The sequence below is a fragment of the Vigna umbellata genome, chromosome 9 (genome assembly GCF_029865625.1).
Source record: "Vigna umbellata cultivar VRB3 chromosome 9, Vumbellata_1.0, whole genome shotgun sequence".
In the NCBI taxonomy this organism is placed as follows: domain Eukaryota; kingdom Viridiplantae; phylum Streptophyta; class Magnoliopsida; order Fabales; family Fabaceae; genus Vigna; species Vigna umbellata.
In genome coordinates, this window is record NC_142173.1 from 36,113,014 (window position 1) to 36,138,752 (window position 25,739).

The following is a 25,739-nucleotide window of genomic DNA, read 5'->3' on the forward strand; positions in this document are numbered from 1 at the left end:
GAGTACAGGTACATTAAGATACAAAATGTGATGGGTTTGGTAAGTCTAAAATGATGAAATGAAAAGGAGAATGCAATTGTCAATAACCATTTTTTTTAAAATTTTTTTGTATGTGGGCAGCGGGTGAACTGCAAATAATACGGGCTAGGCCTATGAAGTTGGCGGACTAGAAATTTCAATCCGTTCCGTTTTATTATTTTTTAAAAATAAAATATTTTGTACTAAATCAAAATAATAAATATAAAAATTAAATTAAATATAAGACACTGATAACTATTGACACTAACACATGATAATAATGACACATGACACCATATTGACTTAAAAAAGCTAAAAAAACAAAAGAAAAAAAATACATGATATATCTTATTCACATGCTATTAACTATTTAAACGCGTTAGAAAAAGGACGGACAAAAATTAATTAAACTTAAGAATTTATTAACTAATAAAAAAAGACCATTAAATAAATTTAACAAAAATAGGAATTAAATTAATACTTAAGTCTAGTAGAAAATTAAATTAGTAAAATAATTAGATGCTAAACTAAGTTGAAAAATCAAAGTATGTTACTAAGTTTTAAATATTAAATATTGGTGTTGTGTCTATTTAATATTAACTAAGTTTTAAAGATTAACTACGTTTTAAAAAAATTGAGTAACATATAAAAAAAACTCAAACTCGTTGTATTAAGATTTTAAATTAAATATTATATTAATCTCTTATAAGTGGATTTGACCTATTGGTTTGTGTCTATTTAATAATTCATTAAAACAAAATCCATCACACCATATATTCCTCTCTTCGTATGAAGTTACAAACAACATTTTATTTCAAGACTTCTCGAGTAACTTCAATTCCTCCACTGTTAGTTTCTCATGACAGCATCCAAGAATAAATGTAAGCGTGGAACACACATTCATCTTACTTTTATTCTCTGTTTGCAATCCTTTATATTTACCTTTTTTTTTTCTCTATTTGTAATCCCTTAAATTCTAGATCTACACGGAAGAAAGTAAGATCCAAGCTTTTCGACCCACAAGTTTGAAAGACGTTGAAATCTTATCTACACAACATTCTTTTGTTGGGTGAGTCGTATAAGTTTAAAGAAACTTGTTATAAAAATACTCAAGGTACTATTTGAAGAACCGATTAAAAAACTGATTATGCTAAGTTAATAAAGAGTTGGAAATATTACTTGTGTCACAGTTACTATAAAAAATTTGTTAATTTACCGAAAACAAAACAAAATTTAGTCTCAACGGTTAGAGTCAGTAGTAAAAAATTCTCTACCCTCTGATGTTGCTATTGGTACAAGTAAAAGATAAAATAAAGTACCAGTTATAAATTCCAAGAATAAGAGAAGAAAAAAGTTAAATTAATTAATTATAAGTTCTTTCAATTGAGATGTATACAAACTAAATTTAACTTAAAAACTATAATTTTTTTTATCTTATTTTCTTTCCCTGTAAAAAAAATTATCCACACAAAAGCTAGCTAAAAGCATGGCCAGGACCACAACCCATGCACAATGAAATGTCTTCATATTACAAGGATTGGATGAGAAACAGATATGCAAAGACCAAATTTGGCACCATTTCTAAATCCAAATTAGACATGACTGGATATTAATGTTTTCAGCCCACGTAAAGTTTTCATTCCGCAAAAGGTACTTTTGGGGAGCAGCAAACTTGACCCACTGGAGTCAGCCAGCAGCGAAGACCATAAACACGTCCACCAACATCACCGCGTGCAAACAAGCTGTTGTTCCTGAAACTCGTGAGGGATAATAATATCATCTGCATCAAACTAATTTCATTGCACATTAACTCCATATACCGAATACTGATTGGAGAGCCATTTCATTATGGTTCCACTTTTATATCGTGATTCTAGTACCCAAGGCGACATAAAAATTTTCGTTGCCTTTCGTAAATGATAATGAAAAGCTCAATGCAGTTAAAGTATACAAATACAAAATAGGCCCAAAAGTAAACGGTTTAATCGCTGTTTAGCGATTCGAATAATGCATGACGAGACAAACATGCGCAGAAACATCCTCAAAAGTAAACAGATAAATCCAATATAGTAACGATAGAAAGCCTAACTAGCCCTGACTACCAAAGCCATCACGGTTATCATGCTGCCACCCATAACCCTGCCCATCATGCCCAATCTCCCCAGAATAGTAGTTTTGTTTCAAATGTGGTGGTGGCGGAGGTGGTGGTGGGAGGCGCATGGGCTGTGGTGCCAATATGCCTTTGCCCTCCCTTGGATCCACAACCATACCACCCTGTGTTTGTTCAAAAGGCATACCACCAATTCCTGAATTCCAGGGCTGGGGATAATTTCCTGGAAAATTTGGGCCATTTGGGGCACCTTGAGGGAATCCCAATAGTGAACTCTGCTCCCCACCCATATCAGCACCTGAGTCCGGCCTAGCCATATCATAGGGAGCACCATAAAATGGTTGAGCTCGTTCATTTGGGTAAGGGGGGTAACCTAATGGCAAAGGAGGGTTCAACAGTGGGTTTGAAGTAACCAGGGAGGGAACATTGGAAGGTTGTCCGGGGTGCATTGTTGGATACTCAGAAAATGGGGTCTCTGGACCCACTACTTGCTGCCCGTCAGAAAACTGGGAAGGTTCTTGTGGGGGTTGCTGCATGTCAAAACTTTGTTGATGAAAACCCTGTTGTCCGCCTCCAACAGAGCCAGACATGGTATCTGAAGGATGTTGTTGACCGTAATATGGTGGCTTTGGCTGCAGGGTTTGCCTTGAAGGTGGTTGCTCCCTAGGTGTCTGTCTACGAGATTTGTCTTCCAGATCATGTTGCTGTGAATTCGAACCAGGAGAAAAAACTGGTCTTTGGGGACCTCTAGCAGTGGAATCTGAAGCTGTAGATTGCCTAACACTCTGTGCTTCTGAGTCATTTCCATCTTCTTTATCAGCATTGGGTCGAAGAAGGTTGGCATGGCTGTCTTGGATATGAGATTCAAAATCAGCTTTCTTTAAGAAAGATTTGAGACAATGAGGGGCAGCACAAATGAGGATTCCTTCCATCATTTTGATTGTTTGAATCTTCTGGATTCGTTCATCACACCTGTTTCCCAAGAATGTAAAAAAAAAAAAAAAATATTTTACATAACCATATGATATTAAACAGAAAAGGTAGAGAACTTTCATACATGGAAGCTATCAATTGAAAAACAAATTCCCTTGGGTTAGTAGTAAGGTCTGTTATGAAGAGACTATCAAGAAAGCTTAAGCCATTGGGTAAAATCTCATGCATGGTTTTATATCCAACATGCCCCTTTATGCTAGGTCGATCCTGACATTTTATGAACCTAAGGTGAAATAATAAATAAGGACACCTAATAATTTTTTTGTTTTTTTGTAAATTGTTAGGTTACTTTATACGAGTAACCTAAATCTACGCTCTCTACTCACTCAAACACTAGAACAATAGAAATGAAATGAAAGTATGTAAGTATGTATTATTGATTCCTTAAAGTAAAGAAAATTACAAGTGTAATCTCCCCCAAGGAAGCCTATCTTCCTCCACTGGCAAATATGCCCAGTCTTTACCCACAAGATAATCACCTCCTGAACAGAAATAAAAGAAGACTATTTATAGTGTCGTCTTCCCGCGCCCTATCCTTTCTGATAACCCAATCTGCTTCCACTAAATACCGTTCGGTAGCCTCTACTTCCCTCCTCCCTTCTGGATACCGTTCGGTCTATACTTCCCCCTTGCCTGACCATTCGGCTTCTCCTCTCACACTGTTCGGCCTCGCTTCCCCATGTCTCTGTTCGGCCTCACTTCCCCCTTGCCTTACCGTTCGGCTTCTCCTCTCATATACCGTACGACCTCACTTCCCCCTGCCTTACCATTCGGTATTAGGTTAATTCCCTCCTCTTTTATTCCTAACATTAATACTGTACATATTGCCTCCTCAGCAGGACTCCAAAGTACGCTTAAAACTTTGGACCTTTAGGCTAGTTATTTATCACACTTCAGAGCTCTTTGTAAAGGCCCTGATGCATAAATATTTTTAAAATAAAAATACATGTTTCATAATGATATATTTTATTGCATATAAAATATTTCCTCTACTCATAAATACAAACTATTACATGTGTAGAGGGTTTAATCATTTTATTCAAAAAGATGAAGTTAAAGCATCATTACAAAATAGAAATAACTTTTTTTTTCTCATTTATGTAACTTTTTTTGGGTCCTCTTCACCATGGGCCCAGGGTGATCTCCACCACAAGCATCCCCAAACTGGCCTTGCCTTACACAAAAAGCCCTTGAAACTTGATAGGTACAAAGGGAAAGTTTACAGTAGAAGAAAAAACTGTATGAATTAGTTTATTGTATGACAGTTTTAACTGTCTATAAGGTAGTTATTTTTATGTAGTTAGTTGAATCTGACTTCTATAAAGTCAGAATGGACAGTTTTTAGCAATTATCTATCTTGGTTTTGGAAGTTCTGTAAATTTAGGAAAGTGGAGAGTCTGGTTCTCTCGAATAACCAGAAGTTGTATGTATGTTTCAGTTTCTTCATTTGGAGGAATTCTAGTTTGTTGCAATAAAGATATACAGTTCTTAAGGTTGTCTTTTAATAAATCTGCAATACCTATCATTGGTATCCTGAGCCACTTTCCTGGTGTTGTGGTGGCTGTTCGGCATGTTCAATACAAGAATGGAGGCAAGATTGGATGATTTGGAGCACCTAGTGCAAGAACAGGAACATGAAAATCAGGGAAGGTTCCACAGGTTGGAGGAGAAAGAAGTCAATGAAGAGGAGAAGACGAGGGCTGCTATAGTGGCTTTGGAAGGAAAAGCCCTGAATTGGTTCTAGTGGTGGGAGACTTGCAATCCGAATCCCACATGGGTGGCTTTCAAAGAGGTCGTTGTTCAACGATTTCAACCAACAATGCTTCAAAATCCTTTTGAAGTCTAGATTGGGCATAGGCAGATTGGACGGGTGGGAGAGTATATTGAACAATTTGAGCAATATGCGAGATTGTTGAAAGGTATAAGGCAAGATTATTTGACTGGCATTTTTCTGAATGGATTGAAGGATGAAATAAGGGTGGAGGTTAAGTTGTATGAGCCCAAGAGCCTTGTTGAATTAATGATGAAGGCTCTAATGGTGGAGGAAAAAATATCACTTCCAAGGGAGAGTCTTGATTGTGCAGCGATCTAATACTAACTTTAGACCCTTGCCACAGACTAGGAGTCATTCTTTGGAGGGAGGAAGTGCTGCCGCGTTTTCCAATTCTTCCAGGGGAGGAGGCGAAGGCAGTGGCTCTGTGAGTACTGTTGGCAGTTCTGCATCTGGACTCCAACAAAAGAGAGCACCCTTCAAGAAGTTATCTCCCGGAGAGCTGCAAGATAGGATAAAAAAAGGCTTGTGTTTCAGGTGTGATGAGAAATTTAGTCAAAATCATACTTGTAGGAACAAACAGCTTAATATGCTGCTGATTTCTGATGAGGACATAAAGGATTTGGAAGGTGGCCAAGACCTTATACCCTTGCCAGCAGAAGAAGGGGAGGACACTACACAAATTTTACAATTATCGCAATGTGCAATGGCGGGCCTCACTACAAAAAAATCATGGAAATTGTGGAGAACAATTGGCAATGAAAATATGGTGATCTTGATTGATTGTGGTGCATCTCACAACTTCATTTCACAAGAATTGTTTACCAAATGTGGGCTGCAACAGCAACCAACCCTACCATATATGGTTGAAGTAGGGGATGGGCACAAGGTGCATTGCCAAGGGAAGTGCCAGGGGTTGATTCTGGAGGTTCAAGGGTTGCAGATTCAACAAGATTTCTTTGTTTTCTCATTGGGAGGTGCTGATATTGTGCTGGGATTGGAATGGTTGGCATCCCTTGGGGAAGTTCGAGCTGATTTTGGCAACTAACGTTTGTCTATTGGGAAAGGGCTGCATGAACATGTTTTAAGGGGCGATCCCACATTATCTAGATTAGAATCCTCTTTAAAATCTTTGTGGCAAGATTTTAAGCAGAAAGGGGCATGTTTTGTTATCAAGTGGGAAGAATTTAAGGACTTTGGGACTGTTCCAGTACCACCACAAGTTCTCTCAATATTGGCAGCCAATGAGGACATTTTCCAAGAGATAGGGGATTACCCCCTAGTAGAGAACATGGTCATTCTATCCACTTACAAGAGGGCAATGTTATTCCTTCTTTGAGGCCCTACAAGTACTCTCATCAGCAAAAAAAAATGAGATTGAGAGGTTGGTCCAAGAGATGTTACAAGCGGGAGTTATTAGGCCTAGCATAAGTCCTTATTCTAGCCCCATTATTTTGGTCAAAAAGAAAGATGGTGGATGGAGATTTTGTGTCAATTATAGGGCTCTAAACAAGGTCACCATTCCCAACAAGTTTCCCATTCCAGTGATAGCAATTGTTGGATGAATTGGCAGGCGCAACCATGTTTTCTAAGATGGATTTAAAATCTGGTTACCACCAGATTTTGATGCGTAAAGAGGATATTGAGAGAACTGCTTTCCGCACCCATGGAGGCCATTATGAATTCCTAGTCATGCCTTTTGGATTGACCAATGCGCCAACAACCTTTCAGGCTTTGATGAATCGGATACTCCAACCTTTTCTGAGGAAATTTGTCCTTGTCTTCTTTGATGATATTTTGATCTACAGGCCAAACTTACCTGCTCATGTGACCCACCTAACAGATGTTTTTAAGGTGCTGCAGCACAAATTGAAGCTCAACAAGAAGTGTGTCTTTGGCCAACTACAATTGGAATATCTAGGCCATATTATTTCCCAACAAGGGGTGGCAGCAGATCCGAAGAAAGTTGAGGCCATGGAGAAATGGCCAGTTCTACGAAATCCTAAGGCTTTAAGGGGATTTTTGGGTCTCACATGTTATTTCAGACGTTTTGTCCAAGGATATGGTAAGATTGCCAAACCTCTAACTCAACTGTTATCTAAAGAGGGATTCCATTGGACAGCAGAGGCGCAGCAGGCCTTTGAGGAATTGAAGAAGGTTGTTTCACAATTACCAATTTTGGCAATCCCTGATTTTTCTAAATCATTTACTTTGGAAACAGATGCTTCCAACAAAGGTCTAGGGGCTGTTTTGTTACAAGAAGGGAGGCCTTTAGCTTTTTGGAGTCAAGCTTTATCGGAAAGGGGCCAGCAAAAGTCTGTCTATGAACGAGAATTAATGGCCATAGTCCAGGCCGTTAAAAAGTGGAAACATTACCTCATGGGCAGCCATTTCATCATACTCACAGACCAGAAAAGCCTAAAGTTTCTCACAGACCAAAGGTTGTTGACCGAGGAGCAGTTTAAGTGGGCTTCCAAGCTGCTTGGATTAGACTTTGAGTTAAGGTTTAGACCTGGAAAAGACAATCAAGTGGCAGATGCCTTGTCTCGCAGGGACTGTTTTAAGGCCATTTCTATCCTCCAACCAGAGCAATGGGGCACTTGGGAGGAAGAATCACAATAGGATGCTGATTTGGTGGCCCTGATTCAGGATTTACTGTTGGACCCCTCATCTCACGAGGGTTGAGTTACGGAAGGGTAGATTGTTCTACAAAGGTAAATTGGTGTTACCAAAAAATTCTTCCAGTTTGTCTGCTATAATTAAAGAGCTACATGAATCTCCTACAGGTGGCCATAGTGGTTATTTTCGAACATTTAAAAGGATAGCGGGGGTCCTTTATTGGAAGGGTATGAAAAAAGATATTAAAGAGTGGGTCCAACAGTGTGCAGTTTGCCAACAGAACAAAGCTAAAACACTAGCTCCAACAGGCTTATTACAGCCTCTACCTATTCTCACTCAAGTCTGGTCTGACATCTCTATGGATTTCATTGGGGGCCTGCCTAAAGTCCAAGGGAAAGACACAATCCTTGTGATGATGGATAGACTCACGAAGTATGCTGTTACGATATAAGGTAGGGGTAATGATAAGGGTTGGAAAGTATATGAGCTGAGAGAATATTTAGTATAAGTTAATTAGAGTAAATAAATATATATTTAAAGAAATATTCAATATAAGATATTTATAATTAAGGATATATGCTAGGATAATATACGGAGAGATATTTATATTAAATATAGGGATATTTATATGGGCGGGAAATAATTAATATAAATAAAGTTAGAGTCTAGGGTTAAAGACAGGCTTTTGATTATTGTGTTTTGTGACAGACATTATTGTCTTGTGAGGGAGGTTATGCTCTCAAAGTAATTGAAGGAGGTTATGCTCCCAATTATTGTTTACCCTTTTTTATTCAGATATTACCATCAATAAAAGAGATTCATTCATCCATTGTCATTCGTTTATTGTTCTGTTACGTGTGAAAGAGTGTGAAAGGTTGTATTTGGCTAGTTTACGTACTCAGGTACGTAACAATTGGTCCGACCTGCCGGATCGTCAAGGGAGGAAACTGCCGGATCCTATTGAGAAGAGGAAAGACATCATGGAGGAAAGAGTGAATGCAATTGAAGGGAAATTGGAGGTCATAGAAATCTCCATGGGAGGATTGGAGGCAGCAGTTCATGAACTAATGAAGGTGATGGGAGAGCGAGGTCGACGACATGAAGGAAATTCATATGGAAGTCAGGGTTCTATCAACGGGAGAAGGTATGAGGAGGATGAGAGAGATGGCGGCAGGCTGGATGGTGGACATCGAGAGGAGCAGCCAAATTGGAGAAGGGTAGATTTACCCCTGTTTGAAGGAAGTGATTCGTCAAATTGGATCAATAGAGCGGACAAATTCTTTGAGCTACAAGGAGTGTCGGAGGAAGAAAAGTTGCGCCTAGCCTATATCAGCATGGAGGGAATCGCGGGACACTGGTTCAGATTCTGGAAGGAGAAGGCCAGGAACCGTGTGGGCAGGATTAAAGGAGTCAATGGTGATCTGTTTTGGAGGAAGAAACCGGGGAACCATCTTCGAGAGACTGGCGGCCTGTAAACAATCAGGAACCGTGGAAGAATACATCCAAGAATTTGAAGTCTTGGTCAGCCAAACGGAAACAATGGCCGACGCACAGCTGATGGGGTACTTTATGACAGGATTGCAGGAGGGGATCCACAATCAACTCAGATTGCTTGATCCGCGGGAGTTGATGGATGTTATGAGACTGGCAAAGGACGTGGAAGAGTTCCAAGGGGGCGTGAAGGCTGGGAGCGGAAGTGTGATCGAGAATCAATCTGGAGAAAAATCGAACGGGGTGGATACGCGACTGGAGCTTAGTCGCCCTAACCAAGGCCGAACGGTAACTGCCGTGGAGAGCCGAGCGGACATCACGGAGAATGTGGGGACTGGACGAAAGGAAAGAAACGTGAGGGATCTACCTTATGAGGAATATGAAAAACGTAGGAAAGAAGGAAGGTGCTTTAGATGCGGCGAGCGGTTCGGTCCTGCTTACCGTTGTCCGGACAAGAGTTTGAGAGTCCTAATATATGCAGAGGACGAGGAAGAATTTCCACCACCCAAACCTCCAGACTTGAATTGATGAGGAGCCATGAGATCAAGCTCCCCAATCCAACCTTGGGGACAAGGTTGTTTTGCATCGGGGAGTAAGGTTACGATATAAGGTAGGGGTAATAATAAGGGTTGGAAAGTATATGAGCAGAGAGAATATTTAGTATAAGTTAATTAGAGTAAATAAATATAGTATAAGTTAATTAGAGTAAATAAATATATATTTAAGGAAATATTCAATATAAGATATTTATAATTAAGGATATATGCTAGGATAATATACGGAGAGATATTTATATTAAATATAGGGATATTTATATTAAATATTAAATATAAGGATATTTATATTAAATGTAGATATATTCTAGAGAAATATTTAATAAGAGATGGGCGGGAAATAATTAATATAAATAAAGTTAGAGTCTAGGGTTAAAGACAGGCTTTTGATTATTGAGTTTTGTGATAGACATTATTGTCTTGTGAGGGAGGTTATGCTCTCAAAGTAATTGAAGGAGGTTATGCTCCCAATTATTGTTTACCCTTTTTTATTCAGATATTACCATCAATAAAAGAGATTCATTCATCCATTGTCATTCGTTTATTGTTCTGTTACGTGTGAAAGAGTGTGAAAGGTTGTATTTGGCTAGTTTACGTACTCAGGTACGTAACATATGCTCACTTTTTGGTACTTGCTCATCCCTTTACAGCAGCAGAAGTAGCTCAATTGTTCACTAAAGAAATAGTAAGACTTCATGGGTTTCCCTCTACAATTGTCTCTGATAGAGACAATATTTTCTTAAGCAATTTTTGGAAAGAATTGTTTAAACAGGCTGGTACAAAACTCAAGTTCAGCACTGCAATGATCCCAGATCTGATGGCCAAACAGAGGTGGTTAATCGTTGTCTCGAGACTTATTTACGTTGCATGACAGGTACACATCCTAGGAAGTGGCCCCAGTGGTTGTCTTGGGCAGAATTCTGGTTTAATACTAACTACAGTATTTCTACTAAGATGTCCCCTGTTAAGGCCCTCTATGGTCATGACCCTCCTTTTCTGCTCAAAGGTTCTACTATCCCATCAAAAGTGCAAAGTGTGAATCAATTTATGCAAAGCCCAGGAGCGAAACAAGGTGCAAGCTAATAAACATCGGAGGGAGGTGGAGTTCCAAGTGGGTGATTGGGTGTATCTTAAGTTGCAACCATATCGTCTGAAATCACTAGCTAATAGACCTAATGAGAAGCTTCGACCCAGATTTTACGGTCCTTATATAGTCCAGGAATGCATAGGATCTGTAGCTTATAGGTTGGACCTCCCTACCCATAGTAGAATTCACCCGGTCTTTCATGTCTCCCTCCTCAAACGCATTGTCCAACTAACCCCTCCAGTTCAACCTCTTCCATCTACACTTACAGAAGATTTGATGTTAGAGGTCTGTCCAGAGGAGCTACTCGATGTTCGCACGTCTTCAAAGGGAGATTTGGAGGTTTTACTTAAATGGAAACACCTTCCATCCATTCAAAACAGTTGGGAATCTGCAACCGCCATCAATACAGAGTTCCCTGCTTTTCACCTTGAGGACAAGGTGAAACTTCATAGAGGGGGTATTGATAGGTACAAAGGGAAAGTTTATAGCAGAAGAAAAATTGTATGAATTAGTTTATTGTATGACAGTTTTAACTGTCTGTAAGGTAGTTATTTATCTATAGTTAGTTGAATCTGACTTCTATAAAGTCAGAATGGACAGTTTTTAGCAGTTATCTATCTTGGTTTTGGAAGTTCTGTAAATTTAGGAAAGTGGAGAGTCTCGTTCTCCGAATAACCAGAAGTTGTATGTATGTTTCAGTTTCTTCATTTGGAGGAATTCTAGTGTGTTGTTGCAATAAAGATATACCTGAAGGTTGTCTTTTAATAAATCTGCAATACCTATCAAAACTTGAAGTGTAAACTATGCACAAACCCACCTTGACTTGTGTTAAAATTCAACTTTCTATTAATATAAAGGGACCAAAAGGTATCAAACTCTAATCCAATTGGTTAGGGTTGGTGACACCTCTTCATTTACTAAATATTCCAAAAGCTTAAGCTATTTAGCAATGGACATACCTCGGGTGCTCAAAAAAACATGGAAAACAGCAAATGAATGAATTAAAAAAGATACATTTTCCATGCTTATTTAAATATTTTTAGTACATTACTACAAATTAATAACATACCAATCATTCACACCTATTCAAGCTGGCAGCGCTTGGTTTGGGAGTAACTGGCCCCATATAAATGTACCCAATAAAAATCATGTCATCGGCCCGTGTCAGGTGCAAATGATGGCAAGCAAGAGGTGTCTACAAATATTTATGAATGAATTCTAATATCATATTCCCAAAGTAATATCAAATTCATCGAAAATCATGTAAAAAGAAAATGTTCAATACAGCCCTTTAGAAATATAACATCACAATGACCCTCTTACTTGAAAATTGAAAGGCATACATAGTTTAACTACAACTTAGTTAATATGTGAAAAACACTGGTAAAAGGACAAAAAAGGGGGATGGAACCATCTAAAGTATCTGCTGAGGAAATATTATGATTCGAAGTGAGGTCCTATATATGATGGACCCAGACAAATAAGTTAAAAGGTTAAAATATTCAGCAAATATTAAGGAAACATTATGATCCAAAAGCCACCAATATTTATTTATTTACTGTATGAAAATCAGTAAGATAGAAATATTCTTACAGGTAGCACATTGAATCACTTCTAGAACAATCCAGACAAAAGGCATGCTCACAAGGGCTCTGCATGACCATAAGCACGTTAATTTAAAGTAACCCAACATCAAAATATTTAACTAGAAGTATCACAGTTTCAGTGGATAAATGACTGAGGTCAAAATTAGCGATGTCATACCACATGTTTCTAAGTTAAATATAGCAAAACTATGGAGAAACTAATTAATGTGTTACACATACGATATAAAAGGATAATAGAGGTTATTTGTGATAGAAAAGTACCTACCAAGTTCAAAGGAAAGTTTTATCTTACTACTGTATGACCAATTATGATAGAGAATGATGGATGGTCTTTGAAGGGATGAGGAAAAAGTAGAGTTGCAAAAAAGAGAATGTTAAGATGAATGTATAGCCAACAAGCACACAGAAGAGGGACAAAATTTGCAATGATTGTGCACAACAAGATATCAATATAGGAAAAACTAACAGATATTCAGTTAAGGCATTTGAACATGTGCAAATAAGACCACGGGAGTCATTGGTGGGGGGAGGATATCATATGGATTTTAGCCCTATGAAAAAGGGGAGAGGGAAACAAGGACATTGTGAGAAATTATTAAATAGGTTCTAAGTTAAATAATATATCCTTGCGAATTTGGTTTTGAACTACGACTATTCTTATTGTTGTAGCACACTTAGGTGAGACTAAGACAAACAACCTACATTTTATACAATGACAACCATGTCAATAAACAGGTCTGCTTCTGAGAGCATGCTTTACATCTAGAACTCTAAAAGAAAACATTCTACATAGAAAAACAAATGTATTTGATGCAGATATTATTCGATATATATTTTTCATTTCAAAAGCAAATTTAAGACAATAAAGCAACACAGTCAATGCAATAACCAGTGTCATGAAGAAATGCTAAAGAATAAAACCATAAGTCCATTATAGGAAAATACTAAGAGGATAATAACTCTATCTCGCACTGAAATACAGAAGCTAACTCCAAATCAAAGGCATAAAGGAACATAAAACTTATATTCCCATGAAAGCTCTGGTCAATAAATCGAATGTACATGAAAAAGAATTGCGTTTCCACTTAATAAACGTTCAGCATTTCAGCTAGCATACTCTATTCAATAAATTAATTTTCTCTTTCTTGCAGAGGATAAAGGCTGGAACTACGCCAAATAATATTTCAATAAACTTTTGAAATAAATCCCACACAAAAGCTAAACTGGAATCAAACAACTTAGATCCTGTCATGATTCAAAGCATAGTAACAAACAGAAATCTCAATTTAAAAACGTGCAACCATGCATAAATAATTACCAGGCGTCCATAAATGGCTACAGGGAAATCACAGCGAACACAGAAATGGACTCGCTCGCCAAGCTGGCGGCGGGACCTACGGCCCAAAGTTTTCACAAGAGAAGTGGCCGTGGCTGCACCAATGCCCTTTGCAACTGGAAGATCAGCAAGAACCAGATGGTCAGGGCACGCAACTGTAACATTCTCAACAGGTGACTGTTTCACCCCTGCTGACCCCTCTGATGCAGGAGCCCTGCTAAGCCGAATCTGAAGCATGTTTCAATAAAAAATGATTCCCCAACTCACAAAATCTTTCCAACCACTGCTCAGAAACGGGTATAGGGTTATCGCAAAATACGCCTCCTCCTCCTTTAACATAAAGAGATTACAAAAATCATATTAAACCCTAAAAAATGGAGAATAACAGATAAGAGACATATATCCAGAGACGACAATTAATGCAAAAAAGAAAAATAAAAAATAAAAGAGAAGGAGAAAGACTATTAGCATTCAACACGTGCTAAGTAAACTGTATATTTATTTAATTTGACGTTTATCACATTAATCAATTCAATGAATATAGAAGATCTAAAAGAACCCAGAGGCATGCAAATGATTTGAAATTAATTAAACTAATACAAACAAGAATGCCGTGAACTAGAGGAGCATCGAATCTGGCGTTAGAAGAATGAGAGGCATTTGTGCTCAAACAGGTTCAAATTCAGGGAAGATAACATAGGGACACCATTAAACCCTTTGAAAAAAAAAGAACAAGGGATTTTGAATCGGTAAACAGTTTAATTGAGGAAGAAATTCAGGAATTAGAACTAAGAAGCTACGATTGAAGAAACAAACTCGCAGTTGACGGAGCTAGAAGCTTCTTGTCTCGGATTTCGTCTTCCTCCTTCGCGACGCAGAGGCCCTCCAAATCCAACGGACTGATGTGCTTTTTACGAACGAATACGACACACTCAGAAAATATAGTAAAGTATTTTAGTGGAGGAAAAGTGTAATTTACACCCCAAATTATATCTCACTTGTTCCTTTGTGTCTCCAAATAAAACTTCAGACAAAATTTAAAGAAAATTTAATCAAGAGTACTGGAAGAGTTCTATTGAAGTCTCCAGAATTCATAGTTTTTAATTTGCTCTCTGATTTACAGATTTAAGTATTAATATTAATAATAATAACAATAATAATTCATGCTTCTAAATTAAAATGAATGAAAAGTCAATTTTTGAGACTTGAACGAATTTAAAAAGTATTTTAAAAAAAATTAAATAAGTTAATTCATTTAAGTATCGGTTTATACTCTGTTATTTACTTATTTTATTGTTTATGTTTTCTTTATAAGACGTTGATTTTATAATTTTGTATATTTTATTAATATGTTAAATAATCTTTTTAATAACATGATTATGTGTAATCATTTATATTTTCCTATTAACTTTTAAAAAGTAATACCTAATTTTTATTTTATTTTCCAGTTCTTAGATTTGTATTTGCTATTATTTTAACAATTATTTAATTCATTTTGTATTATTATATTATTTTTATTACTGTTATTAGTGAAAATGTGTGTTCAGATTTTAAGATAGTAAAAAATAATAAAATTATTATTGTTATTATTATTATTATTATTATAAATTAAATATAAATAATTTTTTATAATTTTATTATAAATAATTGTTATTTATTTATAAGTAATCTTTTAATTCAAAAATAATTAAGTCTAAAAAAGTAGACAAAAACAGTTAAATGTTAAAAAAAATTCATTTAAAATATACAATTGGTAAACTAATTATTTTATTAAAATAAATTATTTAAATGGTAAAATTGAAAAAGACACCAAAGAAAAAAAAAATTGTATATAAGTATAAATAAAATAATTTATCTAAAAAATAAAATTAGGAAATAAATATGAAAAGAAAATGAATCTTTATATACAAGATTAATGGAATCATATGTGCGTTTATATATTTTATCATAATAAAAAAAGTAAACATTTAGTTATAAAAATAAATATGAATACTGTATAATTTTTTGTCGAACATCCAATTTTATCCAAATAAATAAAATTCATCGTAAAAAAATAAAAAATAAAAAATAAAAAATAAAAAATAAAACAATAAAAATAAAAATACGAATAAAAAAATACCGTTTGTTTTACTACTTACACCCCTATTTAATTGTTTCAAAATCTTATTATTTGGTTTTCCATTTTTAACCTTAGCCCAATGATCCAAAATAATTCAATACTGTTTTTACTTCTTCATCACCCTATTTTTTTTTCTCACACCTCACTCTCCAATCAACCTCTTTTTATCTTTTATAAAAAATAAAAAATATGAATCTTTTTTCAAATAGCGACGAAGCCAGAATTACGTAATCCTTGATTTTTCATTGTAAGCGAAAATACGTAAGAGCAAGGCGAATTCTTGTCAGGTTCATCTCCTTAAAATCTAAAGTTCACTTTCCAAAAATTCAAAATTATCCTTAATCATTTCCAAACAAATTTCCAAACAAATTTTCTAAACATATTTTCAAAAGAACTACGTACCCGTGATGTTTCATGTTGAATGATGTTAAAAAAGAATGACTCAATTTCTCATACCAAGAGGGGGTAAATTGGTGAAGTATAAAATTTAAAACTTTCAAAATCTTTTTCACCAAAAATGAGGCCTTTATGACTTTCTTGAAACGCAAGGTAAAAGACTTGTTTATGCAGTGGAAATTAAATTGATTGAGTATAGTAAGAAGTCGATTGAATAAAAGAGTGTAGGAATAGAAAGATCAAACACTGAGTTTTTATACTGGTTCGGCCAAGCCTACATCTAGTGTCCTTCCAACCACAAGAAGCCAATGCACTATAATGATCAAGGTTTTCACAACAAGGCTTTTATAGCGACCTCACGTCAAAAATATAAAACACCTCTCTAACCCTCTAATCAAAATATAGACAGTATACAAACAGACTAGCAGCCAAAATCCCCTCTCTTGCAGTCCAAACCCTTTGAGCCACCCTCAAAGTCAAGAATGCAACACACTCTTCTTCCTGTAATGACGATAGTGAACCTCAATCCAATCTTCACAAGATTGTAGCCTCTGATCTCTCAGTTACACCCAATGTGCAGATATGATCAACCTTTGTACGTGCAGTTAACTTGCTCTTCAAGAATCCACAAGTAGATGATCACCATGGTCACTTCTTGTTTCTTGGAGCTCTTTCTCTCTTTTTGTAAGAATGCACTTTCTGCAAAAGATATCACAAACTGTTAGATTCATAAAAGTTCTTACAGAAATCAAATTCGCGTCAATTTATGGATAAACACAACTCTGACGCATTTTTAATAGACTAAGCTACTAATGCAGTCGAATATAGCAATTCTATTATTGCAGTTAGCAGCAATCAATGCAGTTAATTGAATGTACAATTAATGCAGTCGAATTTCATTTAATGCTTGGTCAACATATTTAAAAATATAGTCATTGTGGCAGTTATATCAAGCATTAACAATTATTCAAAACATAACAAACTCAGTCGAATGCAACACGCATGTAATCGACTTTATAACAGAGTAAAACAGTTTTGAAAACTTTTCTCTTTGAAAAACTCTTACAGCACACTTGAAAAAGCTTGTGCAAAGATACGAGTTTTAATCGACTGTTGATGGAATGACAAGTGTACCAAATCGCACAAGTAATATAAAATGGTAAGACCAAATATGGTATCCTAGAAAACTCTCGGCACTAAACAATTGTGTGATGACTCGATTAATTAAGACTTTAATAAAATGAGATCATTGGTTTAAGATGCAAAGATAGAAAATTAAATATGAATGTAGTTTGATCAATAGCAGAGTAACACAAAGATGAACAAATGTTGTTTATAATGAGATGAGTATGTTGTTGGAGTTAGATTTCACCAAGTTTCCTCTCATGTATGTAAAATTCTTCTTTATGCATTAATGTTAACGTCACTCACTAAATCACCTAAACCCGATCCCTCAGCGAATAAGTCTGTCCTTAACCACCAGTTCATGTAATTCTTAGCTGTTACCAATGAAGAGCATTGATAAATTTGAAGATAAATGATTTTGATGATGCTGAAAGACGATACATTGTTATAGTTGTTTTAAAAGCACTTTGTAGATTATAAATGTATTAGGAAAAGCCTTAAACATGTAATACTTAGAAAAATTCGTATTTCTAGAACTGCTACGCATTTAATCGATTATTAGAAGCTATAATCAATTATCCTGAGCCCTTCTGAAAAACCTCGTTGCTCTAGAATAATCGATTATTACTTCAAATAATCGATTATCACTAGTTCTGATGAGAACTGCCAAAGTCTCTAGAATAATCGATTATTCCTCAGGATAATCGATTATCACTTTTTGAAAAACCCTGTAACGGACTCTAATAATCGATTATCACTAACAATAATCGATTATCTGTGGCAGTTATAATTCATCTTTGCGAACTTATACCAGTTGGCTATATAGGTTAGTTCAAAACTCTTAGAAAACAACTCTGAGCTTTTTGAGAATACAGTGTGTCTGAGGAAGTTCTAAAAAGCTAGTTCAAGTGCTTTGCCTGGTCTCATGAATAGGAGAAGTTCGCGTTTCGTGTATCGATAGTCAGAGCGGTTCTCTTCGAGTTGGCAAGGTGGTCATCTTTTGGTTCGTTCGTCGAAGGAAGGTTTTATCTCTCTGTTTTTTATTCACTCTTATTGTAATTTGTGAAACTGATTTTAGTGAAAACGTTAATAACTTTTTATAGTGATTAACAACTGGACATAGATTCTTTTGAATCGAAGCAGGATAAAAATTTTGTGTTGAATTTTCGATGGACCAATTTATGAACACCAAAATATGATGTCACAAACTTGTTTTTCAATAGGCAAGTATGACCGAATCGTTCAAGTAATAAACTTGGTAAGACCAAGTATCGTTCTTCCCAAAGGACTCACGGCCTAGTTTAGTTATGTGGTTTCTTGATTAGCTAAGACTTAAAAACGAAATATTTGGAGTTTAATATGCAAGACAGAAAATAAACATGTATGCATGAAGTTTTGATCAATGGCAAAAAGCAAAAGATAAACACTTTCAATGAAATTTATGTATGAATATGTTGTTGGGGGTCAATTTCATCTTATCCACTCTCATATATTTTAGGAATTCAACATTCAAATCATTATTGTTAATGCCACTCTCTAAAGTACCTTTCTAGAAGGCTTCTCCCTAATCACGAGTTCATACAATTCCTAGCATTCCTAATGATCAGTTCATAAGTGCAGGAGCTTAACGACAACCAATATCATATTGGGAGAAATTCCCCGGATCTAGACTTCCCCGTACGTGCCCGTATCGACAAAACCAATAATCATGCATCGAATGAGTTAAACAATGCAAGCATTAAGCAAAGAGGAAAAACCCTAACTAATGATGAAAGAAAGCATAAGTCTTAATTAAAAGATGTAAAAACAGATTCCATATATGAGAGCTTCACAAGATTACATTGATTCCCCAACAAACATACAGAGTTTAGTTCACCATATTCATGGTGAACCTAGATGAATTACAATGAAAGAATGAAAGAATAAACCCTAAAAAGGTGAAGAGGAAGCCTCAGCATCCAAGATCCTCCTTCAAAGGGGTGGAAGAGAGAGTGTTTGCTTCGTTTCTGCCAAAGATACCTAACCCTAGGAAACCCTAAAGCTTAAATACCATTCGTAAATTACAAAAAATTAGGTCCAAGCCCATTAAAGTGCCGCTCAGCGGTAAAATACCGCTCAGCGGTAAGTGCGTGTCTTGTTTTCTCCCCTCAGCGGCCATTTTGCCCCTCAGCGGATCTCCCGTGAGTGCCTGAGTGCCGCTCAGCGGTAAATTGCCGCTGAGCGGTGACTTCGGCTTCTCCTTTTGCACTTTTTGATGTCTTTTCTGATTTCATCTCTCTCCTTCTTCACTTCTTTCACCAAATTCACCTTAAAACCTGCACAAAAACACTGAAATCAAGCATAAACCTGTCCAGCTCTCTTATTTCTAAAAATATGAAGAAAAGCATGATTTCAAGCTAGTTTCTGAGTGTAAAGGTTGCTTTTTAGTGTCAATTTTAATCATAAAAATAACAGTTTTTCAACTGTTATCATTGCTCTCTATACTCTTTACATTTTACGCATATCAACTGTTTGATAAATTTTCTCTAAGAAAATTGTTTTTCTAAAACGGACCATCAAAACTTGATTTGTGACCGTAACACGCTTTCCGAATATTTTATTCCGCTGCGCGACTCTATAACGGTACCGATTGTTTCGACATTAGCATTCCTAGCAATTAAATGTGAAGATCAATAGCTTAAGATGACCAAGACTCATACCCTCATCCCTGAGAAATATTACTCTTGGGAGAATTCAACAAGAACCTGAATTGTAAGGAACTTCTCGACACTAATGCAATTCATAAATCATGCGATGAATGAGTTAAACAAAGCATGTAATAAGCATAGATGAATTACTCTAATAATTAATGAAAAAGCATATGGAATTAAGAATCAATTCAAATACATGAGAGTTCACAAGGTTACATCATTCCCCAACAACAAATAGAGTTTAGTTCCCCATAGACATGGAGAAACTAGATGAATAATGGAAAAGCATGATATAGCGAAACCCTAAAAGTAGAGGAAGGACGCTTTCGCATCCAAATTCGCCTTCAGAGAGTGGAAGAGTATGCTGTTGTGCTGCTCCTTCTAGAGATACCAAACCTAGGATGCCTGAGTCCTTTAAATAGAACAGAAGCGGAACAGAAACAAAGCCCAGGCCCGAGTCAACGGCGCTCAAGCGCCACACTTAGGGCGCCCGGGCGGCGAGCGGTGATCTTCCACGCTCAAGCCTCGCAAAGGTCGCCCAAGCCTTCTACATCTGGCGCTCAAGCGCCCCCCGAAGGGGCGCCCGGGCGGTGAGCAACACTTCCTACGCTTAAGCCTTCCAGAGGACGCCCAAGCCTTCTACATCTGGCGCTCAAGCGTCCCCAAAAAGGGCGCTCGGGCGGTGATCGACATTTCCTACGCTTAAGCCTTCCAGAGGACGCCCAAGTTTCTTGTTGTTGGCGCTCAAGCGCCCCAAAACGGGACGCTCGGGCGGTGAGTGGCACTTCCTGCTCTTAAGCATCCAAAAAGGGCGCCCAAGCCTCGAGCTTCTTTCCTTCTGGTGCTTTTTCTAGACCTTTCTGAGCTCTATCTTCTCAGCACTTTATCCCTGCTTTCCATATTAACTCATTTTCTATCCAAACAAAGGGAATTAGTCATAAAATCATCAAATTCAACCTCAACTCTCTTATTCACACAACTTAATAGAAAAACATGATTCCAAGCAAGTTTCTAAGCAGAAAAGGGAGCATTTAATATTAAAATTAAATCACAGATAACTGTATTTTCAACCGTTATCACAACCCTAAACTTAGAACTTTGCTTGTTCTCAAGCAAAACAGATTGTAACTTAGATTTTCAGAACAATCACTAGAATGACTCAACCTTTTTCAAAAACTTTTTCTTCCAGACAAGAAATTACTTTGATCAACTCAGCCTATAGATGTTAGTTAAGATGTACAAATGCCTTAATCAATTAAAATTAGTGTGATGCTCATGTACTTCATCAAATGCTATCTTTAAGGATGATCAATCAACCAAAGAAAGTGTTTAACTCAAGCACTCAAAAGTGTATCACTCAACTCACAGGTGTGTGGTGAAGTGTTGGTGTCTTTTTTCGCTCTGCTATCACAATGTCACACAAATTAATTTTGCCTTTCATTTAATCACAATCAAATAAACTCACATGCAAGTTTTCATCACAAGGGTTTTTCATGGCTTGTAACTTGGCTAGGCTAAGAAGGAAATTGGTTTTTTCTAGTTAGCAAAATCCTTAAGTTAAGAGAGACATTTGTGATTTATCATTCAAGCATACAAACTTACTTTCTTTTCCTAGCTTTCCCTTGCATTGAGCTTTTCTTTTCATTTTTCTTTTCCTTTTTCTTTTGCTTTTCAAGTATTCACTACTTAGCTCAATGCTTTTTCTTTTCCTTTTTCCCAGTAACCCCAAACTTGAACCTTTATCAATACCTCACAAATGTTCTCAACTTAACTCAAGGTAAAGATTTTCACAAAGGGTTTTCAAGACATGCATAAGGCTTAAGGTTCAAAGGATATAATAAACTATTTTCTTTTCAGTGGATAATTTCATGTGAAGGCTAGAAGAATAAGGGATAACAAAAGATGACCTTGATCATGTGAAACCTACAAGCAAGTAGTTCAATCACAGAAAATTTTGGCAAAATCATTCATGCTTCCAAAGTAATAGCAATTATTCACAAAAAACTCTGAAGCCCAAAACTCACACAAGTAAACTCTCAAGTCCTAGAATTCAGAAAAACAACCTGCTTAGTATCTCAATCAAACTTTACCTCAAGCACCTGTTTTATACACTGCGAGTAATCACCTGTATATAAGCACATCATGCATTACCTCAACATCAATCCACACACTAGAATATCACAAAGCAATACTCATCACAAAACAATCACAGATGAACCAAAGCATTGTAGTTCATTAAAGCAAAGTATAACACAAAGCTCATAATTAAAAAGGAAACTAATAAAACAGAAAGAAAATACAGTTAATCAAAGCAAATAACACAAAAACAAAAAAATAAAATAAATCCTGGTCATAACAAAGATGGCACCCTTCAGTAGGTGCCAAATACAAATCATCACTCCTCATCAGAATCCTCATCCTCAGCATCCTCATCCATGGCTGAAGCTTCAGCTGCTTCAGCTCTATCACCTTCTTATGTTAGGTCAGCGGGCCATGCCACATAAGCTGCAAATTCATCCTGAGACATGAACTGTCTCTCAGGGAATGCGAACGTAAGTTTCCTAAGCAGCGCCTACTCGCCCCTGTGTATGGCAGCCATCCTAGCATCCAGCAGAGAATAGTACATGTCCCACATCTAGAAAGGAGCGACCTCATGAACCGGCTCCTGAGCTGGTGGTGGTGCCCTCTTGTGTGCCCTAGGCTACTGTGGTGGTGGCTTTGGATGGCCTGACTCATCCACTGTACAATAATGAGTAAAGTAAGTTGTGTCCAATTCCTTTTTTGGACGCTCTAGTGGTGGCCTAGAAACATCAATGCCTGCAGCCTCACAAAGGTAGGTGATCAATGAAGGATGTCCCAGGGGTGCCTTGCTGGTTGCAACATGGGCATAGCTCTGAATCTCATCAGCTATGACCTGCCCTATGTTAGTGTTAAGGCCCCTAAGAATATAGTAGAGGAGGATAGCCCTATGAACAGTGATGTCAGAAACATGGGAGCAGGGTTGGATGTTGGCATGAGAGAATGTCATCCAATACTTCGCCAAAGGCGTTAGATGAAGTCTAGTAGGGTGGATGGGTGCCCCATACCTGTTTCTCTAAAAATGTCCTCCAAGCACACATAAGGTTTGCTCCACATCCTCATAATCCACCCCTTCCAGCATGGATGGGGCAAACTGACATTGCTCCTGATGAGTGCATATTTATGCCCACATTTATCTTTAAAATTCAAATTTTTGATGAGATAATTGTGCTTAAATGGTTGATTTTAAGTGAATTTGTGATGATTGGAATTGTTGGGTTTGGGAATTAAAGAGATGTAAAAAGTGAGTTTTAGTGCATAAATTATTCTTGGATGTTCTAATGTTTATTTGTGCACCTGAAATTAAAGTTTAATTGGTCCAAATTGCAAATTAAGGACCAAAACCAGGTTTTATTTGAAAAATAATGTACAGATTGGCCAACAAGCAAACTTTACCCTTGCACCTCCTAAATTTCCCTACATACACTCCTATTTCTGAAACAGACCAAACAACCAAGCCCAAACACTAAGCATTTTCTCCTACAACCACTAAAATTTCCTATGCCTACCCCTCCTAAATCAGACTCCACCAGATCATGCCACGTGTCTAAATCCTTTGCACACCAAATAAACCAACCAGAACATGCCACCTCATGCCTCTTGCCACGTCAGCCTTGTCCTCTCTAACAGAGAAACCCTAATCCAGCAGAACCCTAGCCGCCACCATGTGCCGTCGCCGAGAAACTGCGTCGCCGCGCCGCTCTACCACCAACCTTAACGACCATCTTGCACGACCACCATCTTCCTCGCGAAATCTGTCGTTGTTGATGACACATTTATGAACACCAAAAAACGGCGCCACAAACTTGTTTAACCCTCGACAAGTGTGACCGAATCATATCAAGTAATAAACTCGGTAAGACCAAGTATCGTTCTCCCAAAGGACTCACGGCCTAGTTTAGCTATATGATTTGTTGATTATTTAAGACTTGTGAACAGTTGATTGTAGGGTTTAAATGCAAAAGACAGTAATTAAACATGTATGCATGAATGTTGATCAATGGAAAAGAGGAAAACAAACACTTTAATGAATTAAATGGATGAGTATGTTGTTGGGGTTATCAATTTCATCTTATCCACTCTCATATACTTTTAGGAATTCATCATTCTTATCATCAATTGCTAATGCCACTCTCTAAATCACCTTGCAAGAAGGCCTATCCTTAATTATGAGTTCATACAATTCCTAACATTCCTAGTAATTAGTTCTGAAGTGCAGGAGCTTAAAGGCAACCAATATGCTATTGGGAGAAATTCCCCAGATCTAGATTTCCCCGTACGTTCCCGTATCGACAAAATCAATAATCATGGCAATGAATGAGTTAAACAAAGCAAGCAATAAGCAAAGAGGAAAAACCCTAACTAAAGATGAAAGAAAGCATATATCTTAATATAAGACGTTAAAACACAAATTCCATATATGAGAGTTTCACAAGACTACATTGATTCCCCAACAACAATACAAGGTTTAGTTCACCATATTCATGGTGAAACTAGATGAACAATAATGGAAGAATGAAAGAAATAGAAAAGCCCTAGAAAGAGAAGAGGAGAGCTGTCACCATCTCCCAATCTACCCCCAAGGGGTGAAAAGTGTGTTTCTACTTCCTCCCAGCCAAAGATACAAACCCTAGGACGTCCTAAGGCTTATATACTATTCTAAAATTACAGAAAATTAGGCCCAAGCCCAAAATAGTGCCGCTCAGCAGTAAACTGCCACTGAGCGGTACTTGCGACTTCTCCTTTTGCACTTTTTGATGTCTTTTCTGATTCCATCTCTATCATTCTTCACTTCTTTCACCAAATTCATCTTAAAACCTGCATAAAAACACTGAAATCAAGCATAAACTTGACCAGCTCTCTTATTTCTAAAAATATAACCAAAAGTATGATTTCAAGCTAGTTTGTAAGTGTTAAAGGTTGCTTTTAGTATCAATTTTAAGCATGAAAATAACAGTTTTTCAATTGTTATCAGCTGTCCTCCTGTGCAACGCCGTCGGCCACCACGAGTCTTCTGCTCGAACAACAATCGCAAATCGTGATTCCGCCATGGACGCCATCAACGAGCATCATTACCGCAAGACCTCCGTCACGCACAACCGCTCTCCTCCATTCATGCCAACACCTTGTCGCTCCGCAATCGCGCCATGATGGACAAATTTATGAACACCAAATTATGATGTCACAAACTTGTTTTTCAATCGGCAAGTGTGACCGAATCGTTCAAGAAATAAACTTGGTAAGACCAAGTATCATTCTTCCCAAAGGACTCACGGCCTAGTTTAGTTGTGTGGTTTCTTGATTAGCTAAGACTTAAAGACGAAATATTTGGATTTTATATGCAAAAGACGAAAATTAAATATGTATGCATGAAGTTTTGATCAATGGCAAAAAGCAAAAGATAAACACTTTCAATGAAATATATGTATGAATATGTTGTTGGGGGTCAATTTCATCTTATCCACTCTCATATATTTTAGGAATTCAACATTCAAATCATCATTGTTAATGCCACTCTCTAAAGTACCTTTCAAGAAGGCTTCTCCCTAATCACGTGTTCATACAATTCCTAGCATTCCTAATGATCAGTTCATAAGTGCAGGAGCTTAACGACAACCAATATAATATTGGGAGAAATTCCCCGGATCTAGACTTCCCCGTACGCGCCCGTATCGACAAAACCAATAATCATGCATCGAATGAGTTAAACAATGCAAGCATTAAGCAAAGAGGAAAAACCCTAAC

At 37.0% G+C, this 25,739-nt stretch overlaps 1 protein-coding gene and 1 pseudogene across 2 annotated transcripts; both read right to left on the reverse strand.

Annotated features, from left to right (window-relative positions):
• Nucleotides 1–1,909: 1,909 nt before the first annotated feature.
• LOC124841627 (RING/U-box superfamily protein) lies at nucleotides 1,910–14,629 on the reverse strand. 2 transcript variants are annotated; one of them, XM_047317930.2, is made up of 4 exons: nucleotides 14,403–14,629; nucleotides 13,569–13,916; nucleotides 12,237–12,295; nucleotides 1,910–3,100 (listed from the first exon to the last, which is right to left on the reverse strand). In XM_047317930.2, exons 2-4 carry the CDS (start codon nucleotides 13,821–13,823, stop codon nucleotides 2,107–2,109), a joined length of 1,308 nt encoding a protein of 435 aa, XP_047173886.1. In that variant the 5' UTR covers nucleotides 13,824–13,916; nucleotides 14,403–14,629; the 3' UTR covers nucleotides 1,910–2,106. The 2 variants fall into 2 exon arrangements, with proteins under 2 accessions (XP_047173886.1, XP_087954582.1); XM_088098456.1 differs by lacking the exon at nucleotides 14,403–14,629 and adding an exon at nucleotides 11,726–11,838 and having other exon boundaries at nucleotides 13,569–13,651.
• A 7,922-nt stretch (nucleotides 14,630–22,551) lies between these two features.
• On the reverse strand, nucleotides 22,552–23,076 carry LOC148193398 (uncharacterized; annotated as a pseudogene).
• Between the last annotated feature and the right edge of the window lie 2,663 nt (nucleotides 23,077–25,739).